Source organism: Vulpes vulpes, chromosome X (assembly GCF_048418805.1).
Source record: "Vulpes vulpes isolate BD-2025 chromosome X, VulVul3, whole genome shotgun sequence".
Taxonomy (NCBI): domain Eukaryota; kingdom Metazoa; phylum Chordata; class Mammalia; order Carnivora; family Canidae; genus Vulpes; species Vulpes vulpes.
In genome coordinates this window covers 89,428,503-89,453,313 of record NC_132796.1, presented here as the reverse complement: position 1 = coordinate 89,453,313, position 24,811 = coordinate 89,428,503, and the positions used below count along the sequence as shown (strand labels likewise).

The 24,811-nt window shown below is 39.6% G+C and overlaps 1 protein-coding gene and 1 long non-coding RNA gene across 5 annotated transcripts in view; one reads left to right on the top strand and one right to left on the bottom strand.

Annotated features, from left to right (window-relative positions):
* LOC112934432 (uncharacterized) overlaps positions 1-14,386 on the bottom strand; it is a 31,697-nt gene extending 17,311 nt beyond the window's left edge. Inside the window, exons 1-2 of one of the 4 annotated variants that reach the window (XR_003237938.2) lie at positions 14,012-14,204; positions 2,600-3,069 (exon numbers count right to left, since the gene is read on the bottom strand). This is a non-coding gene — a long non-coding RNA (uncharacterized lncRNA). Of the gene's footprint in view, positions 1-2,599; positions 3,070-13,922 lie in introns of all 4 variants that reach the window. The other 3 variants (XR_003237940.2, XR_003237936.2, XR_003237939.2) reach the window with 3 other exon arrangements.
* A 40-nt stretch (positions 14,387-14,426) lies between these two features.
* Positions 14,427-20,688, top strand: C1GALT1C1 (C1GALT1 specific chaperone 1). The gene is made up of 2 exons (XM_026017887.2): positions 14,427-14,562; positions 16,586-20,688. The coding sequence occupies exon 2, from the start codon at positions 16,591-16,593 to the stop codon at positions 17,545-17,547; it is 957 nt and encodes a 318-aa protein (XP_025873672.1). The 5' UTR covers positions 14,427-14,562; positions 16,586-16,590; the 3' UTR covers positions 17,548-20,688.
* The last annotated feature ends 4,123 nt before the right edge of the window (positions 20,689-24,811 follow it).

Genomic DNA, 24,811 nt, shown 5'->3' with positions numbered 1-24,811 from the left:
GGGGTCTACCTTTCTTGAAGAAAAAGGTACCATGGCAGCCCAGGTGCTAACATCCACATTTGACATCAACAAAATAGTTTAAAAGGTCAGTGTTGCCCAAAAAGCAGGATGGGTAAAAGGAAGGAAGAGCATGGTTCTTTAGTGTTAATGCAGTGGGCCCTCAGTGGCAACTGTGAGTATGGCCATGAAGAGACCAGTAGATTATCATTATTACCATAATTTGTTGACTACTATACATTTTCATCTGAAAGAAGACAGTTTTGGAAAGGGGGGGGCACACCATGAAGCCAGACAGACTCGGGGTTGGATCCTGGCTCTCCCCCATCTCTGCCAGCTTGGGCAAGCCAGTGCCCTCATCTGTGACATGAAACACTCCAAATGACTATCAATATTTAACTACATAGGAAGTGGTAGGTCCAGCTTTTTTGGGGCCTGAAGCTCATACCATTTGGGTTAAGTAAGTTTTCTGTTAAAGTGGAAAATTAGGTATAATCCTGAATATCTATTTAGAATGTTACAATAAATGACAAGAAACTACAAGTTTTAAAAACTGACAAAAAACCACAAACATTACAAAATATTTTAAAAACGTTCTTTTTCGTTATATTAACTGATACAACTCCTTGCTACCTTTTCTTTTCCTTTAAATATTTTATTTAATTCAATTTGCCAACATATAGTATAACACTCAGTGCTCATCCCATCAAGTGCCCTCCTTAGTGCCTATCACCCAGTTACCCTATCCCCCCACCCTCCTCCCCTTCTGCAACCCTTTGTTTCCCAGTTAGGAGTCTCTCATGGTTTGTCTCCCTCTCTAACTTTTCCCCACTCAGTTTCCCTCCTGCTATCTTTTCTATATTTTTTTGCCTGAATCTTTTGATCACCTCTTTGTCTGAAACCACTTTTGTACTATAATGTCTACAGAGAGAACAGGGAAGCAGTTTAGTTTTTCCCAAGAGTTTAGAAAGTTTTCTTTCGGTTTCCCAACCCATCACTGATTGATGTCACATAGATATTCTTGATTATTGTCAAATTTGGGAAATCTCTATCAAATCTCAAATATCAAATCTCTATCATTTCTTGTATATATAAGCTCTAAGATTTTAGGCTATGTCAAGTTTTTTATGTAATGACTAATCATAAATAAGCTTTAGAATTACTGCTTTAAAAGTGTTCCCAGGGATCCCTAGGTGGCGCAGTGGTTTGGCGCCTGCCTTTGGCCCCGGGCGTGATCCTGGAGACCCGGGATCGAGTCCCACGTCGGGCTCCCGGTGCATGGAGCCTGCTTCTCCCTCTGCCTGTGTCTCTGCCTCTCTCTCTCTCTCTCTGACTATCATGAATAAATAATAATAATAATAAATATTTTTAAAAAATAAATAAAAGTGTTCCCACAAGTCATTTCTACACTGCTACAGCCACCAATAACTTAACTACATGCAGAAGTGATAGCAAACCATATAAATATATCCTGCTAACCCCAATTCAATGCATCTGAAATTCAATTTCTCTTTGGTTGGATCCCCCAAAACAATAGCTTCAGCGAAAACAGACCTTTCCATAGAAAGCAAATAAAGGCAGAAAATATTGAAGGAGCTAAAGTATTTTCTCGGTTGGATGAAGATAGAAAAACACTCATTTTTAATACATCTTGTGTCTTCACAAGTAGATTTAAAGTTAATAAAGGTATTCCCCTCCCATATACGTTTTAAGTAGTCTAGAGTTGTGAATTCCATTGACAGAATTTGGAAAACCACACCCCAGAAGAATGAAGCCTCAGATGAAACCTGCTGGAGCTAATCTAAGGCAGGAAAGCCTTCCCCACCACTGAATTCTAAACCTGTTCTGTGGCAAAAGACTTTCTAAAGGAGGACAGCAAAGACAGAAATCCTAAAGGAAAAGATGGGACAGATTTAACCATACTAAACTTAAAAATATCTATGAGGTTAAAGCAAACAAAACCAAACAAAAAAAACCTGGGGGGGGGGTAGTATTTGCTACTCATATTATGAAGGATTGATAGCCCCAATACAGAAATCAATTAAAAATGTCAAAGCAAGAGGAATCCAACAGGAGAACTGGCAAAGAACATGAACAGGCCATTAACAGAGAAAGAAATACAAAAAGACAAAAATTGAAACAACTAGCAAGGAGTTAGGAAAACCAAGCCCTCTTACCCTGCTGTTGGGAACATAAATTAGTTCACCATTACACAGGGCTATTTGACAATATAAAAATAACACTAGCATTTATAAGGACCTTGCTCTTTGCTAAGTACTCTGTGGAGGGCTTTGTACTGATTAACCTATTCAATTCTCACTCAGTTTTACTGATATTCAATGTGCATCATTTGTAATAATGAAAAACTCAAGACCCTCAGACACCCAACAGTAGGGTTTGATTAAATGAATCATGGAACCTCTATACAATAGGATTGAAATGATCTATATTTACTACATGCAAAGCTCCCTAAAATATGATTAAGTTTTTTTAAAAAGGCTACAGAAGAGAATATATGATATACCATTTCCATCGTATAAGAACTGTATGAATACTTGTCTACATATGTATACGTATATAGAATAATCTTGAGGATATATACCAAAAGGATAACACAGTTGTTTCCAGGTGGTGAAATGTCAGATGATATTGATTTTCTGTCTTGTCATTTTCCATTAATGCCTTCTGAATCTTTGCTATCACTATTCCTGGGCAGCAGGAGTAAGGTCAGCTTGATGGGCATAGAACCCATGCTATCACAAAGAGTTCCATGCTTACAAGAGCTCATGTTTAGTTTAATACCCTATTGTCACTATTTTGAAATTCTGAATAATTCATGAATAAGGGACCCCACATTTTCATTTTGCACTGGATCCTGCAGATTCTGTAGCTGGTCCTGTCAGGAGTACACCTTGCCTCTTCAGCTGTCATCCTGAAATGTGTTGTTCTGCAACCACCACCGTGAGAACTTGCTGTTTTCATTTTCCTTCCTTCATGCAAAAAGGAAAACTTCTGGACAAGGAGGCTTTTGACTCATTTTTTCCACTGTCAGCAGGCTGATCAACCCTCTCCCTGGAAGAGGAAGGAAAGCTTCTGAGGACCAACTATTTTTCTTCCCAATTAGATTTTAGCTTTATACTCTCTCCCAGCTCCCAAAAGGATGGATCACGAGTATCCCTTCCAGTATCTGCCTATACCTTCCAAAATGCCAATCCTTGGGCAGCCCGGGTGGCTCAGCGGTTTACCGCCGCCTTCAGCCCAGGGTGTGATCCTGGAGACCTGGGATCGAGTCTCACGTCAGGCTCCCTCCATGGAGCCTGCTTCTCCCTCTGTCTGTGTCTCTGCCTCGCTCTCCATGTGTCTCTCATGAATAAATACATAAAATCTTTAAACAAAAAATTTTTTCAAATGCCAATCCTGGCAGGGGAAAAACCTGTTCTGCTGAGTAACACAACCAATCCCAGGACCTACTCCAGCATCAAACACATATACGTACATTACCTATGTTAAAGTCTTTAGGTATTCAGTAATGAGCCAGTGACCATAGCCATGAGATCTCCTTATAGTTTATTCCCATCAACTAAGCTTTTCATTTTTTTTTAAGCTTTTCATTGTCAGAAAGTTTTGTATAATCTTCCACTTGGAGATTTCACTGTGTATTCCTCCCTTTGGATATTTTGTAAACATTTTTTTTTAAAACTAGCTACTCCCCCTTCCTAAGAAATCATGCTTTTGAAATGTTAAAATATCTTTAACCTCCTTTATCTCTACCTCTATTTCCTATTTCTTTTTTTTTAAGATTTATTTATTCATGAGAGACACACACACACAGAGAGAGAGAGAGAGAGAGAGAGGCAGAGACACAGGCAGAGGGAGAAGCAGGCTCCCTGCAGGAGCCCGATGCAGGACCCGATTCCAGATCCTAGGATCACGACCCAAGCCAAAGGCAGCTGCCCAACCTCTGAGTCACCCAGGCGTCCCTTGTTTCATACTTCTAAAGCAATATCTACTCAGAGGAAAGAGGGTCACAGTCCTATAATGACTCAATTCCCTTAAAAACAGTGGTTGTGACATCTTATCAAAAGTCATGAGGTCAGGGCACCTCGGTGGCTCAGTTGGTTAAGGGTCTGCCTTTGGCTCAGGTCATGATCTCCTGGGTTTGAGCCCCACATTGGGCTTCCTGCTCAGTAGGGAGTCTGCTTCTCTCTCTCTCTCTCTCCACTGCCCCTCACCACTGCTCGTTCTCTCTCAAAATCTTTTTAAAAAAGTTTCATGAGATCAATTTATATAACATCCACCAAATATTTTATCTGCATACTATTTAATCCTTCAAATAAATCCAGTTAACTACATAAGCATAGAAATCACATCTCTATGGAATTCTTTTGGTCCAAATATCTTCTACTATTTTTTCTTACACGACAGTCAAAATTCCAGTTCTTGAGTTACCTCTGTTGTCCCATACTTACCATATAAACAAAAAACATCCAATTTTAGATATTTTCAAATACACGTAAAAGTATAGAGAACAATGCAATTAAGTTCCAGGTATCTATTATAACTCAGCTTCAGCAATTACATTCTGCCAATCTCAATCATCACTTTTTAATTTTGTTTCTTGATTTAGAGGAAATTTTAGTGGGTTCTCACTAGGAATACAGCCAAATTCATAGTCTCACTTGAAATAAAGCTGTCACCTCAGTAGCAGTTATCTAGTTAGAATCTAATCTAAAAGCATCCCCATTCCCAAATTCCCCATCTCTAACCAACCTGCTCCTTGATTCCCACCCCTGAGTTGCAACCAGCATTTGTCCCAGCTAACTGATCTAATCCTTTCTCAACTACAGGAACATAAGACAGGGAGACTTTGAGAATATATTTGTTCATCATGCTGCACAAGAGGCAAAATTGCCTTCTGACCAGTGTATCTGAGGGCAATTCCATTTCACTTCCTTATCTTCTGGAGAGGTGAACAAATAACAGCATTAGAACAAAATTTATTTTTCAGATCTTTTGCTCAAAGATCTGTTTGGGGGCGCCTGGGTAGTTCAGTTGGTTGAGCTTTCTGACTCTTGGTTTCAGCTCAGGTCATGATTTCATGGATCCTGAGATTGAATGCCCCTCCCCCTGCTTGGGCTCCATGCTCAGCAGGGCGTCTGCTTAAAGGTTCTCTCCCTTTGCCCCTCCCCCCACTCATGCACACATGTGTGCATGCACTCTCTCTCTCTCAAAGAAATATTTTTTTTAAAAAAGATCTGAGGGCACCTGGGTGGCTCAGTGGTTGAGCATCTGCTTTTGGCTGAGGTTGTGATCTCGGGATCCTGGGATTGAGCCCCACATCAGGCTCCCCACAGGCAGCCTGCTTCTCCCTCTGCCTCTGTCTCTCATGAATAAATAAAATCTTTTTTTTTATTTTTAAAATATTTTATTTATTTATCCATGAGAGACAGAGAGAGAGAGAGAGGCAGAGACAGAGGCAGAGGCAGAGGGAGAAGCAGGCTCCATGCACGGAGCCTAATGTGGGACTCGATCCCGGGACTGCAGGATCACACCCTGAGCTGAAGGCAGATGCTCAACCGTTGAGCCACTGGGCATCCCAAATAAAATCTTTTTTAAAAATCTTTTTAAAAAATTTAAAAAACATCTGTTTAAAAGCATGCCATGTCTATGCATGAGAAAGTGGGTATTAGGCAAAGAAGACAAGAAATGCAAAGCTCAGAGGGAATAAGATGGAGAATTAAGTTTTGGGTCATGCATGGGAAAGGAAGCAATAGTTCTGGGCTGCTTCTGACACTTGATCTTCTTTAATCTTCCCAACAACTTCAGGTATAATTGAATTCCCATTTTCCATATGAGAAAACTGAGGAAACTCAAACCTCCAAAGTCCTGTGGCTCAAGGCACCCAGTCTGTGAATGCTGGGGGAGGAATTCAATCTTATCTGACTCCAAAGCTGTGCTCTTTCTACCTAAGTGCTAGGGTTGGGAGCACTGAGCACTAACACAGGACATTTGTCCAGGTTCCCAAGACAATCCCTTTTGAGGCCTCAGCCTGCAAACAAATGCCACTTTGTAATGAGACTTTCTTTCTCAGCAGATGGTCCCCTCAATTCGTTGAAGCCTGTGGGCCTTAAATATAAAATAGGCGGATGCATCTTGATTATGATACGGCAGTTTGGTTTTAGTTGCAAGTGTTATGCTTAAAATGTAAGAATGTGATTGACTTCTAGCATTTTCTTTTTTTTTTATTATTATTTATTTACGATAGTCACAGAGAGGGGGAGAGAGAGAGAGAGAGGCAGAGACACAGGCAGAGGGAGAAGCAGGCTCCATGCACCAGGAGCCTGACGTGGGATTCGATCCCAGGTCTCCAGGATCGCGCCCTGAGCCAAAGGCAGGCGCCAAACCGCTGCGCCACCCAGGGATCCCAGCATTTTCTTTTTAAAGGATGAGTTGTTTGTGCTTGACCAGCCAGCCCCTGGATGCCTGGCTTCTCCCCATAACAGACAGAACTACACCCAGGCAGGCCACCAAAAGCAAGAGTTCTGTAGCTATCTTCCTAGGACCAGCCTGCGCTATGTGATGTTCACCCAATCCATACTGTGGTTGGCCCTTTGTGACCCAAAGAAGGCAGTTCATACTCTTCCTCCCTTGGCCAGACTAGGCAAGTTGTGTTTCCTCAAGAAGTCCCCAGCTTGCTGCAATATTAACTACCCAGCTCCTTCTTTGCCATCTGCATTTACCTGACCCTGTGGGGGGGGGGGGTGTCAATCAATATCTTTTCTTCCCCACTGAGTTAGGGGGAAAAAGAGGTAGCTTTGAAACCTGTTTCTCTCTTACTCACACTTCATATGCCTGTTTTGTCTGTATGTAAAGGCCCACTCACCTACAGCTAGGAAAAACCCTGCTCTTATATCTAAATTTGGAACTGAGAAATCAGTCTTTATTCAGACACACATGCTTCCTCCACAAAGCATGGCAGCTGGGGTGGAGTGGAGGCAGCAGTGAGGTGGCAGGATCCAAGAGGGACAGGGAGGAAGCAAGCTGAAAGAAGAGAGAGGAGCAGTCCCCTCGGGGACGGGAGATGTTATCATCAGGGTGAAGCTGGCAGCAGTAAAGAAGATGAATTCACGATTCAGGAAAAAAGGAGGAGGGACTAAGTACCAAGCACTATGCTAGATGCTTTACATATGCCAAGGGAGGAGGGACTGGAAATGAGAAATTTATTAATGCTATCACACTAATTCAGACAAGAAGTAACGAAGTACTTAGTAGAATGGTAGCAATTCTACTACTAATAATTGAAAAGAGTAAGCAAGATTCACTGTGAAGGGAGTTTCAGCCTAACTTACCAATTGATTAGGTATAGAGGTCAGGGAGAAGGAAACCAAGAGAACTTTGGGTTTTCATAATAAGTGACTGGGAAGATTGGGGACATTAATAGGAAAATGATTTTCAGGAGATGGACATAGGCACGGTTGACCAATTTGGTTTTGAACCTATCTAATCTTTAAAAAAATTTTAAGATTTTATTTATTTATTTGAGAGAGAGAGAAGAGGGGCAAAGGGGAAGGGAATAATACAAATTTTCAAACATAGAAACTGAGGTAATAGGATATTGAAGTCCTATGTACATATCAATTACCTAGCTCAACAATTATCAGTTCATGGCCAATCTTGTTTCATCAATACCCTTACCTATTCCTCCTTTCCCCAACTGGATTATTTTGAAGTAAATCCCAGATACATAACACCATCCATAAACACTTCACTATACATTTTTAAAAGATACTCAACATAGCCACATACAATTATCCTACCTAAAAAAAATTAATCATCAAATACTTCATGTCATCAGTAAGTATTCAAATTTCCTCAGTGCTCTCTTTGTTTATTTGTAGTTGATTGGTTGAAATTAGAATCCAAAAAAAAAAAAAAAAGAAATTAGGATCCAGGTAAACAGACCCATTGACTGTAAGATTCTGTGTAAAACTGCATGTAGACATTCAAGCAGGCAACTGAAATTTTGGACCTAAAACTCAATGAAGAGGTAGGGGCCAGGAATACAAATTAGAAATCATCTTCCCAGAGAGAATGATGAAGCTCTTTGAATAAATGAAGCTACTAAGTAGATATCATGGAAGGAGATTATAGCAATAAAAATGGCCCAAGGATAGAACCTTGGAGAACAAGTACCTTCGGGAAGAGAAGAAAGAGCCCTCTGGGATGGGGATGAGAGTAGTTTGAGAAAGAAGTGAGAAGTTGAAAAAGAAAACAAGATAGTGATGTCACTGGATCCAAGAAATGAAAGCATTACACAGAGGGAGGACCACACAATTTTGCTCACTTAATGTTTTCCATCAAAAGAGTCTTGGGTTAAGACTCAGTCCCTGCTCTCTTGTGTGATTTCAGATATAAAAAACGGTAAGACCAGTCCTTCCAATTAAAAGCCTGTATAAGGATCAAATGAGGATGGATGCATGTGAAGAAGGCCTTTGTTAACTGCAAAGTATTAAACAAATATAAGAGGCTATTCACTCAATAAATCTTGACTGGTTTTATTAATGTGCAAATATAACTTAACTGTTGAATGGAAGATTTAAAGTTTCTAATATCAAAAAAAAAATGCTGAATTTTAAAGGCCATAATTCTTTAAGAGTCTCATTTTAGCTAGCCCTCATAAGCATCTACTGTGTGCTGGGTACTGTTCTAAACCCTCCACATACCTTAACTCATTTGATCCCCTCAAAATCTTATGAGACAGTACGCCTGGGTGACTCAGCAGTTGAGCGTCTGCCTTCAGCCCAGAGCGTGATCCTGGAGTCCGGGGATTGAGTCCCACATCGGGCTCCCTACATGGAGCCTGCTCCTCCCTCTGCCTGTGTCTCTGCCTCTCTCTCTCTGCGTCTTTCAGAAATAAATAAAGTCTTTAAAACAAATCTTATGAGACAGGTACTATTATGAACCTTGTTTTACAGATGAGGAAGCTGAAGCTGAGAGGAGTGAACTAACTTGCCCCAGGTCACACAGCTAGGAAACAGTTGAGCCAAAACTCAAGCCTAATCTTTCCTATGCCTGAACCTGACCTCTTAATCATAACACCAAAGTTCCTCTTAAAAATACGTCTTGAGGAGTTTCTAGCCCTATGGATTTTGGACTTGCCCAGACAGATCCCACAACTGAGTTAGCCAATTCATTGAAATAAATCACTATATATCCATATCAATCTATACATGTATATGCATATACACACATATATATGAGCACATATGCAAATAATATAAACATAAAAAAAAATCACCATTTATGTATGTGTGTATATATATAGAGAGAAAGAGAGACAGAGAGAAATATAGTAAAACAAAATTTTAATGTCTTGAGGGGTGCCTGAGTGGCTCAGTTCGTTAAGCGTCCAATTCTTGATTTCAGCTCAGGTCATGATTTCAGGGTCCTGAGATTGAGCCCTGTGTCTGGCTCTATGCTCAGCAGGAGTCAGCTTGAGATTCTCTCCCTCTCCCTCTGCCCCTTCCCCCACTCACACCTCTCCATCCCTCTCTCTCTGTAAAATAAATAAGTAAATGAAATATTTTTAAAAATTATGCCTTGAGGGGCACCTGGTTGACTCAGTCCATGGAACATGCAACTCTTGATCTCAATGTCCTGAGTTCAAGCCACACATTGGGCTTAGAGCTTAAAAAAATTAAAAAACTGGAAAAATATGCCTTGGAAAATTAGAAGATCACCATATTATAACCCTAATGAATTACAGATCTAGGTACTAGGCATCAATGCAGCTATCATCACAGAGACAACCATTATACGGCTCCTGAAGGAAGCACACACCACAATCTATGAAGTTAATTTTGCCCCCCACTACACCCCAAACTGAACCCTAATCAAACAAAGCTTTTAGATTAGGGTTATAATTGCCAGATTAAATTCAGGAAGCCCAATTAAAATTGCATTTCAGATAAACAACAAATAATTTTCTTAGAGTAAGTATATCCTATGCAATATTTCATATGTCTCATGCATTAATTTGGGATACACTTTTACTAACAAGTAGTCATTGTTCATCTAAAATTCTGTTTTAACTGGGTACTTTGTATTTTTATTTGCTAAATCTGGCAATCCTACTTTAGATCTAACTATCCATTTACAAGAAACACAAAGGACTGAGAAACATACTAATTTGAATACTCACTAGATGTTTGATATTAAGAAATTATCAATTTTTAGTTGTCTAGTTGTATTGTAGGTTTATTTTTAAAGAAGCTCTGATATTTTATAGATACACATTAAAATGTTTGTGGATTAAATTATGATGTCCTGAAGGTCCTTCATAATCATTTGGAAGAGAGGGAAGTGGAAGGGGTATAGATGTAACAAGACTGGCTTTGAACTCATGATGTTGAAGCTTCCTTAAAAGTACATGTGATTTTGGGGGATCCCTGGGTGGCTCAGCGGTTCAGCGCCTGCCTTTAGACCAGGGCGTGGTCCTGGAGTCCTGGGATCGAGTCCCACATCGGGCTCCCTGCATGAAGCCTGGTTCTCCCTCTGCCTGTGTCTCTGCCTCTCTCTCTCTGTGTGTCTCTTGTGAATAAATAAATAAATTCTTTAAAGAAAAGTACATGTGATTTCATTATACTCTTCTATTTCTGTGTATGTTTAAAATTTCCCGTAATAAAAAAGTTTTTAAAAGAAACAATATCTAGCACAGTAACTGACATACTGTAAATATTTAATATGTATCTGCTGGAAGGCAAATTTTTTTTAAGAAAACTCTCAGATGGCCATCAAATGGAAAAAACATCTTGGAAATGAGATTACAAGCATGAATATTCCTGAAAACACAAATGAGATTCATTTAGGGACCAAACAATACTCAAATGGAAACAATAATGGATTTGCCCAGACAAGGGAATTTGTTTATTTAAGATGAACAGTTGTGAAAGTCTGAGCAGAAGAGGTACATACATTACAGGTACTTAATTTGGGTAAACATAGAAGACATTTTTACCCTCCAAAAAGATGTTATGCAGACAACAATCCACCTTACATTTTCTTCAATATTTACTATTCCAGTGAACTGTTGTGGAAAGCCGTATTAATTTCCCAAAGGCCTTTAGACAGATTTTGAAAATCTGAGTGCTCACATGCAAGTAAATTGCCAATTACTAGAAATTTATGACTTCTCATGCTGAATAATGCATGCACCTGACAGGAGGTCTTTATCAAAAACACATAATTGTCAGTTTTAAATGCAGTCTTGCCTTAAGCGCCGGGTACCTGAGGACAACCAAACTCAGAAGCAACCTCCTGCACAAGGTGCAGGCTAGTGTGTTTAGCGAAGTGTTTAGTGTAGGAAAGTGAAATAAGCTGTTTATTTTATGCTTAATATTTCACCATAGAGATACGCTATAATTAATTCAACCATTCTCTTATTGATGGATGCTTCCCCCCTTTGCTATTATAGGTAAAAATGCATTTACTCTTCTACATTTACCCTTACATTCTGGTGCTTTAATTTCTGGGCAAGAGACTTTAAGAAGTGGGTTGGCTGGGCCAAGAGAATAAATCTTCTTAATTTTAATAGATATTAATTGCATGTATTTTTAAATTAGGGCTACAATGTAGAATGGTGTAGGGGATTTTTTTTTTGGAGATTTTTTATTTATTCATTTGAGAGAGACAGAGAGAATGAGTGAGCATGGTGGGAAAGGTCAGAGGGAGAAGGAGAAGCAGGTTGCCCGATGAGGGGCTCAATCCCAGGACCCCAGGGTCGTGACCTCAGCTGAAGGCAGACACTTAAACAACTGAGCCACACAGGTGCCCCTGGAATGGTGTTTTAAAAATGCAATCAGTTGGTTAAGGGTCAGACTCTTGGTTACCACTCAGGTTGTGATCTCAGGGTCCTGCTTAAAATTCTCTTCTCCCTCTGCCTCTCCTCATGGTGTGCTTGCTTGCACTCTCTCTCAAATAAATAAATCTTTATTTAAAAAAAATTAAAATTGTAATTACCTAAGTACAAGTCAATCATCTTACTAACTTCACTTCAAATGCTGGGAATTCCTGGGTGGCTCAGTGGTTTAGCGCCGCCTTCAGCCCAGGGCCTGATCCTGGAGACCTGGGATGGAGTTCCACTTCAGGATCCTTGTGTGGAGCCTGCTTCTCCCTCTGTCTGTGTCTCTGCCTCTGTGTGTGTCTTTCATGAATAAATAAATAAATAAATCTTTTTAAAAAACTCAAATGCTAAGTATATTTCAGTTCTGATTTAAGTAGAGAACTGAGTTCTTGGACAACCTCCCATTAACAGTGCCTTTGGTGTTAAAAATCCCTTGATTTATTCTGTTTCAGAGCATCCTGTATCAGTACTTCCAGTTTGATATACCGTCCTGTACTAGGAAGTGGCATTTTGAATTGTCACCTTGTCAATCTCTGAATTCTGAATTCCATTTCAATCTGTCCTTCCTTAGTTCTTTTTTGCAAGCAGAGAGTGGTTCTCTGCACTCCTTTAAAAAGGTATTTTTTAAAAGATTTATTTATTTACTTTTAGAGAGAGATGGAGAGAGGGAGTGCAAGCAGGGGGGAGGGGCAAAGGGAGAGGGAGAGAGTCTCCAGCAAACTCCCCAGTGAGCCAGGAGCCCGAGGCCGGACTCAATCTCATGACCCTGAGATCATGACCTGAGCTGAAACCAAGAGTCCAGCGTTCAACCAACTGAGCCACCCAGGCACCTCCAAAAAGATATTTTTATTAGTAACTTTTCCTCTTTTACTTTTTGTCCCTCTAATCTTGAAGATCCCTTTATTTGCTGTTCTTCAAAAGTAACCAACACTTGTTATAACCAGTGAAACAATGCAATACAAGGATGTATAAAGACAAAGCTAATCACTTCCACCTCAACCTCCTAATGTAATCAATATGAACAGCCTGAGTCTTCCACAACCTTCCCTGCTCATACAAACAGATCACATATATAAAATTCTGTTTACACCAAAGTATAAGCATACTGTCCACATTATTCTGCAACTTGTTTCACCCCACTATATACATACACATATATATTTATATATGTGACAATGACAATATATAGTATTTAACAAAATATAGTGGAGATACTCTACAGTCTTAAGTTCCTTTCCAGTTCTAAAGATTTTTTTTGTATTCTTTCAGAGAACATTCTACCATTATAATTATGTGTAATGAATTGTTCAATGTCTTTCTTCCCTTCTAGACTGAGAACTCCATGAAGGCAGGGGCCAATTTTGTCCACCCCTGTATCACCAGAATTTAGGATAGTGCTGCCAGGACAGTAAATGCCTAAAGCCTATTTGTTCATTGTTTCAGTGCTTCCTGAAACCTTCAGTCTACCTGAACTGAGTCACTGTCAATACTCAAACATTTATCTTTAGGAACTCAGGCCTGAGAGAGTCTCCACTCAATGGTATTTGGATGGAACCAGTTGACAGTACATTTTAAATATTTGGGGAAATTTGTGTTTAGCCAAAACCCCTCACTACCACAAAAAATAAGTTTTAAACGATCACACATTTAACAGGGAGTTCTGCACTTGTAATTAGGAAACCTGGATTCTAGTCCCACTTCCTACATTAATTACTGTGTGGCCTTTATGAAATTCCTTTCCTTTCCGGTCCTGGGCTCCTCATCTGTAGCTCTAACATTCATTAATTCCACAAATATGTTCTGTCTACTGCGCGCTGGCACTAGGCTAGGTGCTAGTGACACAGGGATGAATAATAACTGCCAACGTTTAATGAATGCTTACTCTGTGCTTGGTCTTTTACTAACGGAATCCTATGCACTCTCTCATTTAATCTCCCATGAGTTAGCACAACCGTGTTATTTTCTGTACTTTACAAGGGAGGGAACTGAGGCATAGCGAGGTGAAGTAACTTTCCCAGCATACCAAAGGACGCGGTGAAGACAGGGTTGGATTCCGGTCAGTGGGGCTTCAGATGCCATTCCAATAACCATAGAAAATCCTTGCCCTCATACCTCGAGGAATATTTCTGGGGCTTGCATTTTGATCCCAGCCCAAGAATACTGGGTGGCGCACCCTTCCCGTCGACATGAGGGTGCAACGACGCAGGAGGCACGTTAGAGAAACCAGAGAAACCTGTCACTAGCGCTGCAAGGAGCAAGGCTCTACCTCGATCTCGCGGTTTCCACGCAGAGAAGGTGAAGAGGTGGGAGGTGTCAGCGGGTCGTACGCATGCACGCCTCTGGGGCGTCCCATTGGGTACAGGCTGGCGTGCGGGTCACGCCGGCAAGCCGGGGTGCTCTGAACTCAGCAGGAGGCGGGGAATAAGGAAGCGCGGCGTGCGTGCGGGCCCTTCCGACGTCAGCACGGGCCGGTGGCTCCGCCCCGCTGCTCGCGCCGTCGCAGCGTTCACTTCCTGGCCCTCCCCGCCTTTAGTGAAACCAACGAGAGGACGCCGCCTGCATCTAGAGCAGCCCGACCGAGAGCGCTGCCGGGAGGCGCGGGAACGTGAGAGGAAAGCCGTGCGCGGCTGCGCTTTCCCGCCCCTGAGCGGTTCTAGACGCGGGTGAGTGCCGGGGCGTGGGCCCGCACCCTGAGCGGACCTCTCCTGGGGGGAAGGCTTGGGTTCTGGCTCAGTCCCAGCATGCTCCACGCGGGGTACCCGGGCAGGTGCAGTAGGAGCAGTAGTTAGCGGGGGGAGAGGGAGAGTCGCCTGCGTGGAGGCGTTGCCTTGGCCCCTCCGTGGGGCTGTGAGGTGACCACGGCCTCCCTCTCATTTTTGTTCTCCATTTCGTCCTCCTCCCTTTACCATACTTCACCTTCTAAAAAGATACCATCTCAGAAGCCATTCTGGTAGTTTTTGCCTCATTTGTGCCCGTGTGCAGTTTAAGTTTCCCTCTCCTCTGCACTCCTATCATGTACATCTCCAGTGTTACTTTTTTTTTTTTTGCCCCCGCGATGGGAAAGAATCTACTCCTTAGAATAACTTATGTATATGATCCCACTGGGAAAAATTCTGACATGCATATGCTATTCTCAAGCCAAGAGACTCGTGTGAATTAAAATATACGGGCCAGAAATAATGAAGATTGTGTAGTATGAAATGTCAAAATCCTATAGAAATTACTTTTAGAGTACATCTGATAATTGTGATATTGGGCAGAACTTGTCTTCTGTCATTTCTCTTTTCCTTCTTAGAGCTATTTATTGACCAAGTTCTGTGAGTGACACAGGAAAAGCATCCTGCCTCTTTGCCTGCTCTATCCAGGAATTCCTCTGCCAAACTATTCCACATCTTGGCCTTCTAGTAAAAGTCAAAGTCCATTTCCTCTAGAAGAAAACCAGTGAGTGGTTTCCTTACAGCAGGATGCTGTGATGGATGCAAAATGTCAATTATAGTTAAACAAACCCCACATTTTTTTTTCATTTGTAGGAAAACAAATTTACTCTGTAACTCATCTGTTAAATTTTCAACACTGAGTAGAAGCACTCTTCAGATCATTATTCTGTAATAGAAAAACCATTACACTATTAGCAGGAGATATGATTTCTGGCTCAGTTCTACCACCGACTGTGTGACTTTGGGTCAGTTACTTAACCTCTGTGGACCCTCTCTTTCCCTATCTTTAAAATGAGAGAAATGATATTAGGTACCTTTTAAGACTTCTTTCAACTTTAAGACACAAACGGAGAAGTCTAAGTAGCTCAGTAGAACATCCCTTATGGAGATAGGAGACTGGTAAAATCTCAACAGTTGTATTTAATGTTGACTTTTCTTTTAATTTCTAATTGAAATAGAAGTGTAGACTTTTTCCCTTTTTACTTCCCCAAAGAATAAGAAAATGCCTTTGGAAGAAATAAAAATGTTTATTAATGGTTCCCCGGATGTGCTTGTATTGAGTCAGTTCTCATCCAAATAATTTAACTGTTTTAATTATGGGCTTTTATTACATCAGTTAGTTGGGATACTGTATCGCAAACCATTTAGTCTTAGGAACAAAAGAGTACATATTAACATGTATCAATCTCAACAAATTTGCTATAGATGTACTCAAACATCTAAGGACAGCAGCCATCAGTTAAAGCACTAGGTTGTGAACAGAAATGCCAGCACAGATACCATTGGTGATTTGCTAATAGTAGGTGATTTTATCTGTTCAATAAGATTTTGTTGTAAAGTCCATTTAGATCTATAGAAGTATTTAAATAATATGCAAACTTGTGAAATGAAATTCCTTTAAAGAGAATGATGCACTGACCACCTCTGTAACATTGGTTTCTAGGGTTAATTTAGTACTTAGTTAATTAATCCCCATAGATGAAGCACAAAAATGGCCTCCCAGAAAATTCTAGTGCATAGAGGTGTTGTTGTAAAATTCCAGTTTATAGAAAACAGTGATCGGATAACATTGGAAGCTAAAGATTCTTAGTCCTCTTGGTACTTACTCTATGCAACTAACTTGATTTCAAACTTGGGAACTTTTTTTTAATGTTAAGAGCAAAATGTAAGTATGTAAGGTATACCAAATCAGATCGTTAGACTAATTCTTTTCTATTAAGTATCCTAAGGATCTTTTTCTTCTTTATAGGAAAAATGCTTTCTGAAAGCAGTTCATTTTTGAAGGGTGTGATGCTTGGAAGCATTTTCTGTGCCTTGATCACTATGCTAGGACACGTTAGGATTGGTCATGGAAATAGAATGTACCATCATGAGCATCATCACCTACAAGCACCTAATAAAGAAGATATCTTGAAAATTTCAGAGGATGAACGCATGGAGCTCAGTAAGAGCTTTCGGGTGTACTGTATCATCCTTGTAAAACCCAAAGATGTGAGTCTTTGGGCTGCAGTGAAGGAGACTTGGACCAAACACTGTGACAAAGCAGAATTCTTCAGTTCTGAAAATGTTAAAGTATTTGAGTCAATTGACATGGAAACAAATGACATGTGGCTAATGATGAGAAAAGCTTACAAATATGCCTTTGATAAATATAGAGACCAATACAACTGGTTCTTCCTTGCACGACCCACTACATTTGCCATTATTGAAAACTTAAAGTATTTTTTGTTAAAAAAGGATCCGTCACAACCTTTCTATCTAGGCCACACTATAAAATCTGGAGACTTTGAATATGTGAGTGTAGATGGAGGCATTGTCTTAAGTATAGAATCAATGAAAAGACTTAACAGCCTCCTCAGTATACCTGAAAAGTGTCCTGAACAGGGAGGGATGATTTGGAAGATATCTGAAGATAAACAGCTAGCAGTCTGCCTGAAATATGCTGGAGTGTTTGCAGAAAATGCAGAAGATTCTGAAGGAAAAGATGTATTTAATACCAAATCCGTTGGGCTTTTTATTAAAGAGGCAATGACTAATCACCCCAACCTGGTGGTAGAAGGATGCTGTTCAGATATGGCTGTTACTTTTAATGGACTGACTCCTAATCAGATGCATGTGATGATGTATGGGGTATACCGTCTTAGGGCATTTGGGCATATTTTCCACGATGCATTGGTTTTCTTACCTCCAAATGGTTCTGACAATGACTGAGAAGTGAAAGAAGAGCATATACGATCACCATATAGGACAGGTATTGTGACTATTTGTAGTAACAACTACATATCCAACACAGTGATATGTTTCTTTTTCTTTTTTAGTTTGGTGGCACTGGTTTAGTTGCACATTAATGTTTAATGGTACATTTTTAAATAGGGCAGGGGTTTTTTCCCTTAAAACACGTGAAAATTTCAAACATGTTGCGAAGAAATGTTTTAAGAATGATAATTTTGCAAATAAAAGATATATTTATAAATATATTTATGTGATAAACTCTAAATTATGAATCTTGGCACATATTTTTGCTGATCGGTTAAGAAAATTAACATGTCTTTTTAGCTTTCTAAGATATGCAAATAAAATCTCTAGTTGTGAATTTGTGAGTAAAGTAAAACTTTCAGCTCTGTGTTTCCATTACTTATAATACTGGTATATGTTATGAGCCTCTGCAAAGTGCCCATGGATTTGCTTTCTCAAAATACACAACCAAGCAACAAAAGAAATGTTCCCAACTAATGTTAAAGTGAAAGTTGAAGTCTGTCCCTGGGAGAAAAAGTGAAAATTACCTATAAAGGTTAATAATTTTCCCAGGAGCTAAAATAATGGCATTCCTCAGCATATACAAGTTCAGCGTAACTCTACTTCTCTATGCAGTGGTCACTATGAAGAATCTATACCAGTTGAGATTTCTTTACTCCTGCTGGGCAAATGAGTTCTCTGGAACTCTCCTTTCAACTTGTTTTGATAGTCTGGCAGTTTCACTTAACCTGAGTAGAGTCTGCCCTGGTTTTTGTATACCTCTTCAAATTTTGAGACTTTTCCCATGCTCATAGTTCCATCATATCCGGTGTTTTGGGGTATGGAAGCCTTAACCTCACCATTCACCTTGAATTACCATACCATTTGCCTAATTTCAGTGGCTACTCAGAAGCTTTATCCAGGGGTGAATATAATAGCTCATGTACTTATAATCGTGTGAAATAATTGGAGCTGATTTGCTCTATAATTGGGGCTGCACATGCTATATTAAAGCAGATCCATAAGTGCCCCCATAGGGTGTGAGACCATGACATTTCAGAGATCAATATTTCCTGTAACTGGCCTCATGATGTTAATGGTCTCCCACAGCTTTTGCAAACCAGAAAGAGAATTTCCTCAAGAGGGCCTCAGGCTTCAAATTATTGACCATCAGTGCATAAAGCACTTTTTAGAAATTTACCTGATTTTCATTATTGGGGCTTTTGCTTAAATTAAGCATTGTTAATTTTAAAAAATAATAAAACTTCTTTATCAAGCACCCTAACATGTGGTCTCAGATGCAACTAATACAGATCAAGTCATGTTCAGTGTAAGTACAATGATAAAAAGTATCTCCCTGAGTATGACACCCAATTTGTGTCACCTTGCCCCAACAACATATTTTAAAGAATTATGCAGTTATCACTTTCAATTATATTAGTGTATCAATATGTAATTTAATAACTATATCAGAGAATGCATTCCATTGTTTGATTTCCTGGGGGGTCCTAAGGTACAATGGCTTTTTTTTTTTTAATTTTTTTTTAAGATTTTATTTATTTATTCATGATAGTCACAGAGAGAGAGAGAGAGGCAGAGACAGGCAGAGGGAGAAACAGGCTCCATGCACCGGGAGCCCGACGTGGGATTCGATCCCGGGTCTCCAGGATCGCGCCCCGGGCCAAAGGCAGGCGCCAAACCGCTGCGCCACCCAGGGATCCCTGGTACAATGGCTTTTTAAACCAAACTGATGCTCTTCAGGGATGCCTGGCTGGCTCAGTTGATAGAGCATGACTCCTGATCTTGGAATTGTGAGTTTGAGCCCTACATTGGGTGTAAAGATTACTTTTTTTAAGGGGCACCTGGGTGGCTCAGTCAGTTAAGCGTCAGTGACTTCAGCTCCGGTCATGATCTCAGAATCCTGGGATGGAGCCCAGTGTCATGACCCCGCTCAGTGGGGAGTCTGCTTGTTCCTCTCCCTCTACCCCTTCCCACAACTTGTGCTCTCTCTCAAAAAAATAAAATCTTAAATTGTTTAATAAACCAGATTGATTCTCGATTGTATTTTTATATACAAGTATTCCTTTATAAAATGCTACTTATCTTAATATGCTGTTTCTTTGAACTTATTTATACCCAGTCTTATAGATAAAATATGATTCAGTGATACAGAAAATGGTACTACTGAGGTCATGATTACAGATTTGATCACTGTATATTCAATAGTCAAAAAGTATAATCCTAATCTCATCTGTTATTGGGTAAAGAATTGCAAAGAGTAGAGGTCTAATGGAAATTGATCATGGTTGTGAATATACTTTACATATGGCTAGGGGCTACCATAGTGGACAACACAGATCTAACCAGTTCCAGAAGGGTGAGACCCACTGGGTGAGATGTGAGAGAGAAAATTTAGGGGCATCTCGATGGCTCAATCAATTAAGCAGCTGCCTTTGGCTCAGATCATGGTCCCAGGGTCTGAGGAACCCCACATCAGGCTCCCTGCTCAGTTGCGAGTCTGATTCTCCCTCTCCCTCCCCCAGCTTGTTCTCTCTCTAGCTCACTCTAATAAATAAAATCTTTAAAAAAAAAAACTAAGGTTCTTTTATTTTTTTTTTTTATTTATGATAGTCACACACAGAGAGAGAGAGAGGCAGAGACACAGGCAGAGGGAGAAGCAGGCTCCATGCACCAGGAGCCCGACGTGGGATTCGATCCCGGGTCTCCAGGATTACGCCCTGGGCCAAAGGCAGGCACCAAACCGCTGCGCCACCCAGGGATCCCTAATAAATAAAATCTTTAAGAAAAATTCAGAAATGTTTGCCAACCTTCCCACAAAGGAGTCCCCCAAAGTTTCATTAAAAAATAATTCTATTATCATCAAGGATAAAATATTTAAAAGATAATGGGAAAATTGTTTGGAAGTATGAAATGATGGTATTTATCTGGGGTCTCTACCATAATTTTTTTCTACCATAATTTTTTTAAAAAAGAAAAATCTACCTTTGGGGTGCCTAGCTGGCTCAGGAGGATGCAACTCTTGATCTTGGGGTCATGAGTTTGACCCCACATTGGGTGTGGAAATTACTTAAATAAACTTTAAAAATATAAATCCAACTTTATTCGTGTGGTATCTGTATACTATAATATTCCTTGTATAAATAATTGAATATCTGTGAGCTCAACACTAGGCCTGGTATTCTGTGGAAAGCAAAAAGACCCCGAACTCATATAATTCATATCAATTATATGAATTGATCAATTCATCATCAATTCAGGGAGTCAAACAACACTTCATGTAAGCTCTGCATGAGCAATCAAACAAGCTATAGTTTATTAGAATATGGCATTCCTTTTGCCTCACAAGTCCTCAATTGGATAAATACTATATATTTTAACCCACAGAACTCTCATTTCTTTGGTAGTTTTCACGGATTCCACATAAGAATGTCTGTCCACATTTGCTTACACTATTGCTTCGGCCATTTGGCAAAAGCTTTAACAGGAAGAGCAGGACCCAACAATAAGACTCAGATTTTCACTGGATGCATGGATGGAGGAGTGATGGAACAAGGTTGTCCTTAATGGGGTGGGCTTGCATTTATTTTTTTTTAAGATTTTGTTTATTCATGAGAGAGAGAGGCAGAGACACAGGCAGAGGGAGAAGCAGGCTCCCTGCCTGATACAGGACTCGATCCCAGGACTCCAGGACCACGATCTGAGCCAAAGGCAGATGCTTACCCACTGAGCCACCCAGATGCCTTGGGCTTGCTTTTTTTTTTTTTTTTTGCATTTTTTAAAAATGAATGCTTTGATCCAGTGAGTGACTGAGAAGAGACATCCACGTAGGTAGCATTGAATAAACGGGGGATGTTCTAATAGAACACTAGTCCTATGTGATTTGAGGGGAAAAGGGAAAAATTGGTCCTCGCTTGATGGAAGAGTGAATACTGGCAATCTTCCGTATTTACCACTCTTAAGGCACTCACCACTAGAGGGAAGCTTCAAGGAGCACTGCCCATTCTCCACTCCAGTGCCATCCAATAGAAATAGGCATGTGTTTGAAATTTTCTAGTAGCCATAGTAAAAAAGTAAAGACACAGGTGTAATTACTTTTAGTATTTTATTTTACCCAGTATATCCAAAGGATTGTCATTTCAACATGTAATCAGCAGGGGAAAAATTGTGATAGTTTATGTTATTTTTTTTTATTATTAAATCTTTGAAATCCAGTATGTATTTTAGAGTTACAGCACCAATTCCAGAAGTGTAAGACTCCCACCCCCCTACCCCAAGGCTAACATGTGGAATAGGAGAAAACTTGGAAGTTTCTTTTAAAAGTCCTATATATTGTTCTGGTTGTCTTGAATACTATGTAAATTGCAACCTGACTTTTAGCAGGCCCCAGGCCATCTCCTTGCACGAGTTTAATCACTGGACCTTCCTTCTGAAAATTAAATCATTGGATCCTCTTTCTGAAAATTAAATCACTGGATCTGGAGCAATACATAGATTAGACCCCTCAGCTTTTTTCCTTAGATTATAACTGAACCAAACTGCTCCTGTCATTAATTTTAATATTCACTAATCCTTTCCCCCATTTATGTTTTGGATATATTGATAGTCACAAAGCAGCTGCTAGCCCTGCCCTTGCACATTATACCCTATAATCTCCCCCCCTTAAGTAACCCTCCCCCTTGTATCCTTTTCTAAAAAGATCCAGCAAGGGCTTCTACATGGCATAATCTTTAAATGGTCACAAATCACCTGGCTTGAAGGTGACTAATAGAAAAAGTTGAAGAAGTTCAGACCTCAGGACTGAGTCCAACTTCAAAAGCTTCTCTGCATAGACCCCAATGATGAAGAGGAAAACAGGAAAACATTCCCTCAGAAGCACAAAATAAGACACTGCGCAAGCAGCCCAGTCTTAACACATTCAAATCCTACTCGTATTTTCCCACTGGGGAACAGAGGCTTGGCCAACTTATACTCCTCTCCAATAATTCATAAATAAAGATGGTGATATGACAGGGCTGAGGCTATTTTATGAAATATGAGGGGAGACTTTCTGCAAAACAGGGTTTGCAATCAGGCAGACCTAGGTTCAAATCCCAATTCTGCCATTTATTAGTTATGTGTCTTCAGGAAACTTCTATAATCCCTCAGGTGCCTTATTTCCTCATTTGTAAAATGAGAATTAAAATCTACCTCACAGAATCATACTAAAGATTAAGCAAAATATTTGAAGTAGAGCTTGTGCATATAGTAGGCGCTCAGGGAATGTTATTTCCCTTTCCCTCTTAGCCGTGTGAACAAGTTTAACACTTTACACAGCTAAATATGTATCAATCCTTTTTATTAAATACCTAGATGGTAAAATATTAAAATGTTGATGTGAATAACAGCTGTTTAATCTTTGAATTCCTAAGGGACCTCCTTAAATTTTAGGATAACATCTGTACATTTAATCTGTGCCATGCAATAAAACAGTTCTTCCTCAAACCGCTTTTTTATAAAGTAAGTATTTTTTAGGAGAAATTCAGATGTTGCTTTTAAGAAGATTAACTTAGGACAAGTTCCCCTTTCATAGCAAATTAGACATCATTAGAGCCCAAACTGCCCAAATTGGTATGGTTTCTATCTCCTCACTTTAATCAAGATGTTTCTCTTTATATAGACAAAAACTATATCTCAAAATATGTATCTGGGCATTTGGTAGTTCAGAGAGAATTGAGTTTGACAACACCCAGGAGCTCATGAGGCCATGTGCCTTCTCTCAGACTTCTGCATTTGGGAGCAAGAAAGGGGAATTATTTTGGAGACTTCTCTCAAAATATTTTACAAAATATAAAATTTATACATTGTAAGTCACAATATAAAATAAGTGTGCAAGTCTTTACTAGATTTTGGCCCCTACTATTTTTAAAACAGAATAAAGCATTGCCAGTGAAAAATATTTTCTAGTCCTGTACTTTTTGAAAGCATTTAGGAGACATATTAACTTGATGGGTTAGTGACAGCTGTTGTCCCACTAAATGAAACTGTCTGTACTCTATATTCATATACATTTCAGGTTGAACCTTCTGAAATCTAAAATGCTTACACAAGCAAACTTTAGAAATATCTTAGGCAAAAGCATCCTTTTAATCCTGGATAAATCAACTCTAAGTAACCTTCCAGAACCTACAAGGAAAAAAGGACTCTCCTTCCATCCTACTCATCCTGCCCAATCTGGTCCAGATGTTCAAGTGAACAGTGAATTTTAGCTTTACAAAATTAATTCATCTGCATTAGACCTGATGAAACCAGAATCCAGACCAAGAAGTGCATACAAAATCTTTCAGGTCATGAGAAACTAAAAATTATTGTTAAGACATCAGTATGCAGAAACAGACATCTCAAGCCCTGCTAAAAGGGAAGCAAAACTAGAAGAAAGTGTAGGGCTCCTTTTAAAGGTTATCTCAAATTTAAGATTATTCATGGGTAGTATCAATCCAACATGCAGTTTCATCACAAAATCATCTCACTGGTTTGCAAGTTTCCAAGCCTCAGGGTTTCATCATGCACCAGTACAGGACAACCCCAGCATTTGGTGACAAAGACAGAGAGTGTCCACTTTTGAATTAGAAAGTGGGAAGAATAAAAACAGACTGCCGGCCTCAAAAGTCTCCCCACTATGGCTTTCCCTGAGGTAAAAAGGGAACTGAATTTGATTTGTTTTCAAGGCATATGTTGGAGAAATGGCACTTCCTCCAAGCAAGTTCTTACATGATTTACTACTTATTAAAACAGTTTTTTGCTCACATGCTTGTGAAAATCAATAGAAATTACTTATTTTGCCACAGAAGATTAAATGAAAGTTCAGTTATCATTCATAATCATGCCCTGTGATAAAAATTAAAATTAGAAGGAAAGAAAACTCCTCTTTGCATCTTTTAAATTTAGAGTTATTTCCCCCTATGGTAGAGTTCTGGGAACACTTAAAATAAACCTGAAGGGAGTGAATGATTATGCCCCAAAAGTTCCCTCTATTCACATATTGGCTGAAATTAAAGTACTTTAAAATTGAGGAATGGAACAAAAGCAATAAAAAAAAAATCAAGTGGAAATCATAATCTGTTTTACTTTAAAATGAAATTTTAAAATACGTAAAATAACCCATTTAATTAGAGTTGAACAATAGTGAGGCATATCATTATCTGTAACAATTAGTTTCAATTAGAAATTATTTCACTAATTG